Raw genomic sequence first — 10407 nt, forward strand, 5'->3', positions numbered from 1 at the left:
CTAGTTTAGTAGTTTTATACTGCAAGTATACTCGTAAGTTTTCTTTAAGTTAACTTTACATCATACTTTAAGTATACTTCTATGTCCCTATTTAGGTATTAATTTGTATATATTTTGTTAATGAATATCTGAACATACAAAACATCAAAAGAACAGGGTATCTGCTTGTAAACAAAAACATTTTATTCTAGCTTCATGCATTCTTTTTTTAAACACTTGAATGTGGATAAGTTTCATAAATAAAAAATAAAGAAATAAACAACATTTTGAACAAAAAGCTGAAAAAAGTCTATGAATTGGATTCAGAATGATAATCAAAACGTAGATAAAGTCGATCAACACCCCAAAGCTTGACAGTCATTATTACCTCTTCATTGGTCGATATTTTATTCCATAATGTTACATAGTTTTGATACTGTTTTATGTCTGATGATCGTGTTAGAATACATGTGGAAGCATCTGTTGTTTCGGTTTCTTCTTCACTTGTGTTTTTTGGAAATTCTGTACAGAAGATGTGTACTAGCACCCCCTACAGTATAACAATGAAAACACGGATTCTAGGAGCACAATTATAGCTAAAATATATTTAGTATAAGTATAAGTCAGTCAAGTATACTAAAATGTAATTTTAAGTATATTTCTGAGAAGTACATAAAGCCCATTTCTGAGAAGTACATAAAAAGTAGACTAAACGTATACTTTCCTATTTTTAGTTTAAAAGAAGTATACTAATAGCACACTTGAATAAACTTATTTTTCGTAAGGGTAGACTTGTGTTGACCCTAACTGTCCTTTGGTAGCAGAACAATATGCTAGAGTTTCGCATAATGACGTATCTTTGTGATGTGACTAATATCTCTGCCTCGTTTTTTCCCCTGGTCTTGTTCACCTGACCAGAACAAACCAAGGAAGATCACATCACTTTATCAATGACATGACGTTCATGACTTGAACACACCTCTTTTATGATGAGTATTAAAATTACTTTTGTTTTTTTTGGGGGTGGGGGTGGGGGAGCATAAAGTCAAAAATGTCAGGGTGATACAATAAGAATGATGAAAATATTAAGTTGTTTGGTGTAATATTTTAGCGAGACTTCTTATTAATATTTGAAAAGTCAAATCCAAATCATGTGGTTTGACACACAAGATCATGTGGTACAACCAACGTGCAGGAAAAATACAAATAAACCTGGAAATTAGGACTCTCCGAAGACTTATCATAGTCATGAATTTATAATTAATGAAATTTCTAAAAATGCATTTTACATTGAAAAATGTTGTTAACCTGTACATTCACATCTATTTAAGATGTAAGGCAAATAGTTTATACATTGTACCCAATGGTTAGAGTCAAATTTACATTTAAACTTGGATTGAAAAACCATTTGAAACCAACATGAACATTAAGAGTACTGTACATTTCTGTACATTTGATCATAAACTCTCTAGTATGTCATCAACCCACCTATTCTCTCTTGTACCCTGAGTAAACCTACCTTGCATTGAGTTTAAGATGCAGAACAGGTAGAGTATTGGGTAGTTGATATATCCAGAGCTGAAGAAGATCAAACCCCATGTTGTACCCTGGAGACACATGAGGCCCAGCACTGTGCCAGCATCCTTCCAAACTGGCATCTTGCCATGCCTGTTGCCCACATGTCGTAGCTTAAAGATCTGTCTGGACACCGTGACTAGGATTCCTAAGTTAAACAGGAATACGATGGAGAAGTAGAAAATGTTCACGCCATACAGGACATGAGGGTCTCTGATCCAGCAACTGTATTGGACAAAAGAAGGTTTTACAATGTGAGCAACCTGTACTTCATACGTACATTTGACTGTGATTGACCGGCAAAGAGTGCTACATAATTTAACAACATTTGTCTGTGTCTAATGCAAAGTTACAATGTGAAGACTTACATTTGATTTGTTGTATTCGTATCAGATAATGCCATCTCCTTGATCCCATAAATGTTATTAGCTGACAGCAAGCCTCCAACAATAACAGCAGGGACTCCTGTCAAGAGGACAAGATCAAAGTTTTTTTTTTTTAAACATTATCCTTTTATCTTTTTTTTTTTTACTTTCATGTTGTTTCAAACCTGTATGACATGTAAAGATATTTTGAAGAATGTTTCAACAGTTTTTGTTTATTTAATGGGCAACACTGGACCCTTATTGATCATATTTGTAAAATAAAGCATGTACATACATATGATGAAACAATGTGAATTGTGAAAAACACTATACAAATGAATTTGCCTTGACCTCACTTGACCAGCGGTTTACAGAATTAATGGATGGATGGCTTTCATTATATGGACTTAAAAGTGAGATATTTTTCAAAATATATTCTCTTGTGCTCTGCAAAGTAAAGAAAGGTTTGGAAAAACATGAATGTGAATATATTATGACAAAATGTTTATTTTTGAGTTGTTAATAAGTTTCGGGAATCACAGCAAAAAGTAACACAAGTAATCAACACAGATCCAGCCCATCAGTTAACGTCTTGTGCAAAAAGCTGCACATTTTAAGTCTCTCTATCCATAATATTTCTTTCTCCAGAAAAAAATGTGGTCTCGTATCAATCAGGAGAGAAATGTGCACAGATCAAGCATTGTTTACAAGCGAAAACAGACCAAAACAGTTCTGTTTTGATGGGAGACGACAACAGCGGATAGATTTTTTCACTGGAGGAGCATTATTATGGATTATAGGCTGGTATTTTGGCTTGAAGCGATGCATTAAACACCTTAATAATGGAATTTGTTTATTACAAACACGCAGCTTTTTGTTTCACACTGTGTTAGTTAATGGACTGGAGTGGTGTGGATTACTTGTGTATTATTGAGATGTTTTATCAGCTGTTTGGACTCTCATACTGATGGCACCCATTCACTGCAGAGGATCAAGTGATGTAATTCTAAATTTCTCCAAATCTGTTCCGATGAAGAACAAAACTCATCTACATCTTGGATGGCCTGAGGGTGAGTACATTTTCAGCACTTTTTTACTTTAGGGTGAACTATTCCTTTAAATGTCATTTTGAGATTCAAATTTTCATCGTTACGTGAAGCATCCCTTTAATGCATCCTGCATGTCTATTTTGGCTGCTATGGTTTTTTATGTTGTTATGCAGTTTGTCTTGATGCTCACCCCATCCAATCAGGGACAACTTGACCATGTAGTGTCTGATGTAAATGTTGAAGACTCTGATGAGAAGAAGGTAGAGGTGCAAGGCTTCAATAGCCATCCAGGTGAAAGAACACAGCAGGCTGTAGTGTAAAGTCACAGCAATAAACACACACACTTCTTTCACTGTCAGTGTGGCAGCCCACTCAATGAGCATGAAGCTCAGGTTGAGGAGAAACAGAGCGCCGCTCAGAGACACGTGGATGCTGTTGGACACTTCTGCCCTTGCATTACTGCAAAAACACATATAATCTTTATTGAAAACTCAATTTTTATATTAACAATAATGTGAATCAAAGCACAGATTATATACACGTTTATATGAATAACAGAAGGAACAGCACCTGCTGAAAATGAACGACAAGACAGTAGAGGCAGAAAAGAACGCAGACAGACCACAGCCTACATAGCTGATGTACGACAAGATTTCCCAATGCTTTCCATCAATGTTTATCACCTCAGCCTAGAGTTTGGGAGAGATAAAGGAAATGTGGTAGTGAAGGAGAGAATTCAATTAAAACAGAATCAGCACAGCATGGTTTCTGCTACCTTACACGTTTAGTAATGGCCTGAATGAATGGCTCAGTACTCACTAGAAGCACAGCAAAAGGGGTCATATGGTCACAGGAGCACTCCACAACATCACTGGTATTGTTGGTGAGACAGCCGTCTGTATTCCAGCTTCCGTCTGTAACAGTAAACAAAATTCAGTACAGCATTAAAGGACATATGTGCCTCATATAAGATCATCGTTCATTGAAACCATTAAACATTACTGTACCGTTTTCATCATAGAACTGACAGGAAAGGTAGTAGTCCTTTAGATATAAATACAAACAGAAATACATAATTAGCAGGACATTTTTAGGCAATTTGCAAATATTTAAAATTGTATCCCAAGTTACACTTACAGATGTGGTCTCTGTGTAATTAAGTTCGAATTTCATTTTAAGTGGATTGTTCAAATTTTTAATGTCACATCCAGGGACTTCAATCCGTATGACTTTGGAGGTAAAATTTTTATTTCTCACTTTAAGCTGTAAAAAAAAGACCATAGGCTGATTTGCTTACTGTAAAATTAAGAAACTGTGTGACAATAATCACAATTTTCTAATCACTATGACACTGGACAGAACAATAGAAACATTAAAAGTGGGTGTGATTTGAACCTTAAAGTGCTGATCAGAATCGTACGTAACTATGCCAATTTTGGTCTGGTTCCCATTTTTGAAAGGCTCAACCGGGATCTGTATATCAGCTACTTTATCAACATATAATACCTTAAAAGAAAAAAAAAAAAAAGTCAGCAACTTTTACATGCTTGTATATGCTACATTGTTCTATACATTGTTATATATGATCTACATTGTTTAGAAATTAAGCTGCAACCAGATGTTATCAAAAACCTGCTGTAAGCCATTTCTTTTTAGGAGTATCACCCATAAAATACAGTGGCGTGATTCAGTCAGGCCCTTTAATCCCTTTAAAATTGGGATGGAAAAACAGGTTCAAGAGTTACGAAATGCCATTTCACACTTTCAGTAAAAACATATGCATTCAGGAAATAAATTAAATATACAGCCGTAATAAAACTATGCATTACATCAAATGTCATTCCTGTCTGACAGAGAGCATAGGAGGCATTGGTCTGTGATAGCCAATAACTGCTTATTATGAATGATGTAGTTCTATATTACTTCACAAAATTTGATCATTCTTTCATATTATGGAAATGACCCAAAATCTGGCCTTCAACTGTTTGCACCTTTACAAACAAGGGGCTACATAATTATGCCGAAGTTAAAAAATGTTGAAGTAATCATGCATTTTCTGGCAAAGGTGTATAAAGAGGACTTTATCTTCAAATAGACAGGCAAATTGTAAAGAGACCAGCAATTTACGAGAGCTGCCAGTATGCAAGAATACTTCCAAAGACTTATATAGCAAGACAGTGTACTTGTATTACTATAGGCACCACAGGTGATCATCATTCTAAACCCTGCTTTTAACCCCTGGTAAGGGAATGTTTCACACTTGTAATTTAGTAGTGGGGTTAGCACCATATTTTACCTGGGGTTAACCCCACTTTGCGGTGCCAGACTTGAACAGTGTGAAATCAAGCGATGTTCGAATGTTCATAATCAAATGCACAATATGGCATGTCTTGTAAACGAAGTCATGCCTTCTAAATAAAAGAGCCAAACGACAGTTGACAAAGTCACTTCAGTTGCTGTTAGAAGCTCAGATTCCCATAGAAACGATAGTCACGATGTGTCTCAATCAGCTCCCTATATGGCATTAATCAGTACAGGTGTGTTTGAATTGCTGATATGCTATGCTGTGCAGAACAATTGTCATCTCACTTGAAGCAGTGCATATCAGTTAGAAATTTAGTTTTCCAACCACTTCACCCGACTTGTTAAAATCATGAAGGCCCACTTCTCACCCCCTAAACCTAGCACCCAGTGGCCCTGTTCACATCAAGATGAATGTTCGGGGCAAAATTTTGCTGTGCTAAACATTCTAATTTGAATGAATCATGCATCTGTTAAGAGTCAGACCAACACAAACATTCAAAACAAACATTTTTTATGGAGAGGTTTTCCATTTTGTCACATGCCCAGAGCTGCTTTTATTACACGAAACTTTGACTTGGTGGTGCTTATGAACAGACTATTTTGCTAAATATACATACTAGCATATTGAAGAAAAACATTTTTAAAATACGTATGTCACGCTTTGCTTACGGGAGGAACGAGGAGACGAGGAGATTTCACAAAACGAGAGTCGTTAATAATCCAACAGGGAGACACAGAGCACAAGGAAGACGTTCAAGACCCAACAAGGAAACATGAGGCAGACTACACATTTATACTAAACTTAACGAGGGACAGACAGGTGCGGGGAATCAACTAATAATGACACAACGAGAACAGGAACATGGCCAGATAAGGGAACATTGAAACAGAAGCAGGGGCAAAACAAGTCCATAATCCTGACATATCGCTATGGAACGGGTGGGAACTAAAGAGGAGGCTCGGGAGGAGGACGGGCACCCGCGAGGGGGCCGGCAGACAGAGACCAGGGAGGCAACAAAGGAGGGAGGAGCCAGAGAGGAGACAGGAGGGGCCCGGAGCAGGAGGAGCACAGCAGGACCCAGGCCAAAGCCATAACGGCGGCCCATGGTGGAGCCGACGGAGGGAGGAGCCATGGAGGAGGAATGACCGCCGACTCCAGGGGGCTGACCAACGGCGGTGGAGCAGGTGGTGGAGGAACCCGAGGCGGAGGCGGAGAGCTGATGAGCCAGGGCAACGGGGAGGATCCGGAGGGCCTGACGGAGCTGGAGGGACGAGGCGAAGCCGGAGGAGTGGAGTCCCGAGGCGCAGGATGGTCGACAACAGACCAAGGCGGAACCGGAGGAACGAGGGAGCCCAGCGGAGCTAGTGGACTGCCGGGCCACGGCAGAGAGGAGGGAGCTAGGAGCCATTGAGGAGCCGACGGGTCCACAGGCCGAGGCGGAGTCCGGAGCCCAGAGCCCAGAGGCTGGAGGCGGAGTTAAGGGATACTCCAACCACTGCGACGCTGGAGGATGGCAGTCTCGCGGAACTCGCACCGCATAGATGGTGGCCTGAGGGCGAGCAGAGGGGCTGCCAGACGACAGCGGAGGAGGAGGCAGGAGCGGATGGGAGGGCGGGCATTTGTGAGCCTCCGGTCTTTCAGGCCAGAACTTAGGAATGGGAGCCCTCTCCTCTTTGGTGTGGCACATTCGCTGCGCCATACACAGCTCACCCTCAGCCACGGTGCAGGGGGCGGAGCTCCTCTCCACGCTCACACCGTCGGCGGCTTTCTCCCTTGTGGCGGGCGTTGTTGCCGGCTCACACACCTTGACTGACGTCATCAGCAGCTCTGGCTCCGCGGCGATCCTCAGCTCTTCCGCTCCATGCGGGTATGGCTCGTCGGTCGCGGCGGGCTCCGACTCTCCATCAGCGGTGTGCTCGGGCATGCGCTCCGCGCAGTGGGGAGATGGTGGGCTGGGCATTGGGTCCGGAGTGGCACTGGCGAGATCCCCCTTGGGACAGATGGTGAACGGGGATCCGTGTCTCGCCAGTGTCTACTCCACAAAGGTGGCGAAATTCGCTCGAGGACCATCTTCAGACGACAGCGCTCTGCACGAGATGTTTAAACTGGCGTCGTAGAACGCACAGATTGCGTCGTCCGGGTAGCTGGTTAGAGCAGCGAGGACCAGGAACAGTCTAGTATGGCCCTCGAGTGATCTCTCCCCCTGCTCCAGCAGGAGGAGGAGGTACTCCGGACGGGAGAGGGGATCCATGGAAAACACAACGGAAACAAAACACTGAAGGAAAAAAAAACGGAAACAAAAACGGAGGGTAGACACACGGAGGTAATTGTTTCGGTCGGGTCTTCTGTCACACTTTGCTTACGGGAGGAACGAGGAGACGTGGAGATTTCACAAAATGAGAGTCTTTAATAATCCAACAGGGAGACACAGAGCACAAGGAAGTCGTTCAAGACCCAACAAGGAAACATGAGGCAGACTACACATTTATACTAAACTTAACGAGGGACAGACAGGTGCGGGGAATCAACTAATAATGAGACAACAAGAACAGGAACATGTCCAAATAAGGGAACACTGAAACAGAAGCAGGGGCAAATCAAGTCCATAATCCTGACAACGTACTAGCATACTGGGGTCCTAATGGAGACCCAGTTGACCTTCTTTGAAACGGCTATTAGTACTGACAGCAACAATGTAAATGTAACGGTGGGCGCTTTTTAAAATGCTATCTGATTGAAAGAAACAACATTTATGATACAGTTCATGTCATATTTTACTGATAATTTAAAAATGTTTTTGAAATGTGAGTTTGGCAAAAAGTGTTTTTTTTTTTTGTTGTTTTTTTTTATTTTGGTATTTCGCCTTTTAAATAGACAAGAGTTGGTCTTGCATGACCAAAATAGCTGCTCGAAGGCATTGCCAATGTGGCCACCGAGTGAACTGACTTTCCTTGAAAGGCACACTGTGAATGTAATGAGATAGAACAGGCCTAATGTTGTTCTTAGTCATTTTTATTATTAGGATGTGTTATGTTCAAATATGACAGATGCAGTATGCATAAATTGTGCTTAATGCACTCTGGACTGGTGTTAGAAAATCTTATCACAGGCCACACTTTCCATTTTTAACAGAAATCTTGTTAACTACACATTCACAAGCTGAGGAAAGTCATTTTAGTCCACAGCTTTTACATGTTCCCTGTGTTTTCTCTGGACTTAGATGTTGAAGTGTTTCCTGTGCTGTCTTTGTAGTCAGTTTCCCTTGATTAGTCTCCCCGGGTGTGTCTTGTTATCTTATTACCGTGTCAGCTTGTTAGTCCTGTGTAAAGCCTCTGTGTTTCACTTGTTCTTTGTCAGTTATTAAATGTGTGTAGACACCTGTGATCCTGCCTAGTCTGTCTCCTGGCATTTGCTTGTTTTGTTTAATGAATCAAACTACAACTAGATCTGCATTTCCTCCTGTTGTCACTACTGCTTCCGGGCATTACAGCAACTATATTGGCAATGCCTTTGAGCAGCTATTTTGGTCATGCAAGACCAACTTGCTAAGTACAATTGTATTTTTGTGAGATGTTTTTTTTTTCTTCAAACCAAAGTTTGTAATGATATGATTCACTTCAGAGCTGCTTAGTTTGCTTAATGCTTGAATTTTTTTTTAAAGTCCCTATGGACAAAAATGAAAAGGAAACATATTTCCAAGGGCACTGCTGGCGTTGTAGAAATCACTTACAGCAGTTTAGTAGCTTACAGAATTATGTCAGCTTGGACTTTTGGCATATATAGTATGGGGCAAGAGTCTTACGCTTGGAGTGGCGATTGGTACAAAATCATCTGTCGTGTTTAAATTCATCTTAACCACAATCATGGAAAGATCCTCATGATAGTAGTTCTTGGATTGCTCCGAAATATTCATATTTATAATGTTGTGGATGGCTTTCCTTTCCACTCTGCACAAAGGGGAGATAAACATGAAACAAAAAAGCCAAAAAAGTCTAAGCAGTGTTTCCAACTCTGCTCTTGGAGACCGCCACAAAATGGCACATTCCCTAATCAAACACACCTGACGTATTGTTAGGTGCTTCCAGAAACAGAGTTTGGAACCACTGAATGTCCACTGAAAGAATTGTGCATTTTAAAATTTTTAACAAGGTTATATTTACCGAATGTAGTTATCCACAACAGTTTCACTGAAGATCACATCTTTGCACATTCCTTTAATATTGAGAATGTTTCTCATGTCTTGTGGCATATTCATTTGTGTCTCTTTCATTTTCAGGAGCTTACTTATGTCATCAGGCAAGCAATCTACCACAATACATTTGCTTGGTGTTTGATCTACAATTAATATATGAAAGGAAAAGTTAATGTTCTGAGAAGTTATCATACTCAATGCACATTTCTTATAAAGCTGTTGTGTAACTGGTTAAATTTAATGGAAGAAAATAATCCTTACTTACTTATACTGAAGTCAACTCTCGTGTTATCCTGATAATATATTGCCAGGTTCAATGTTTCTGGTTGTGTAAAGTTTTTGTTTGCAAAGAAATCATGATAGGAGCACTCAATATAACACAAATTTGTTGTTGAATAACAAAGTATCTGTTCCGCAGTGTCCGAAACAGTAACGTTGGGTCTAGATGCGAATGAGATTCTCATCTCCATTGTCTTATTCATCAGTTTTAGATGTGCTTGACATGACAAAAAGAAAATACACAATTACACAGTGAAATGCAAGTGTTTAAAAGAGCTTTAAGTTCTGTTGTTAAGTTAAAAGAGATTTAAGTTCTGTTGTAGGGGAGACCGGGGCTAGTTGTCACATGGGGAATTTGTCATTAGGGTTATCTGTCTGTAAAGGGGGGTTTCCTATGTATTTCACAACACTTCAGCCAATTTCAGGATTCCTTGCCCTAGCAAAGTCTCTGATAATCTGACATTTTGTACTTCTATAGACTCCAGGAAGTTTGCGGTTTAGGAAATGGTGGCTCTTGAGACTAAAGTGTTCCTGATGGTTTAATTTCTGGTTTAACACCTAATTCTTCACCTAAATTCTTAAAGTATTTTTGCAGTTAATATCTTTTCTTCTCAATCTGGTCCCATTTTTTTTTTTTTTTTTTTTGTGCCCCTCGTGTCACAA

General features: G+C 40.1%; 1 protein-coding gene and 1 long non-coding RNA gene across 2 annotated transcripts in view; both read right to left on the reverse strand.

Annotated features, from left to right (window-relative positions):
- The window catches only part of LOC107686854 (G-protein coupled receptor 126-like), a 15714-nt gene extending 6057 nt beyond the window's left edge, over positions 1-9657 (reverse strand). Inside the window, exons 1-10 of the mRNA XM_016484007.1 lie at positions 9434-9657; positions 9076-9220; positions 4364-4474; positions 4106-4231; positions 3966-4012; positions 3749-3875; positions 3539-3630; positions 3159-3427; positions 1923-2019; positions 1499-1779 (exon numbers count right to left, since the gene is read on the reverse strand). Coding sequence (XP_016339493.1) covers positions 1499-1779; positions 1923-2019; positions 3159-3427; positions 3539-3630; positions 3749-3875; positions 3966-4012; positions 4106-4231; positions 4364-4474; positions 9076-9220; positions 9434-9657 — 1519 coding nt within the window. The remainder of the gene's footprint in view (positions 1-1498; positions 1780-1922; positions 2020-3158; positions 3428-3538; positions 3631-3748; positions 3876-3965; positions 4013-4105; positions 4232-4363; positions 4475-9075; positions 9221-9433) is intronic.
- Positions 9658-9736: 79 nt separating this feature from the next.
- The window catches only part of LOC107686868 (uncharacterized), a 2483-nt gene continuing 1812 nt past the window's right edge, over positions 9737-10407 (reverse strand). Inside the window, exon 3 of the long non-coding RNA XR_001634073.1 lies at positions 9737-9961. This is a non-coding gene — a long non-coding RNA (uncharacterized LOC107686868). The remainder of the gene's footprint in view (positions 9962-10407) is intronic.

Source organism: Sinocyclocheilus anshuiensis, unplaced genomic scaffold (genome assembly GCF_001515605.1).
Source record: "Sinocyclocheilus anshuiensis isolate Anshui unplaced genomic scaffold, SAMN03320099.WGS_v1.1 scaffold773, whole genome shotgun sequence".
NCBI lineage: Eukaryota > Metazoa > Chordata > Actinopteri > Cypriniformes > Cyprinidae > Sinocyclocheilus > Sinocyclocheilus anshuiensis.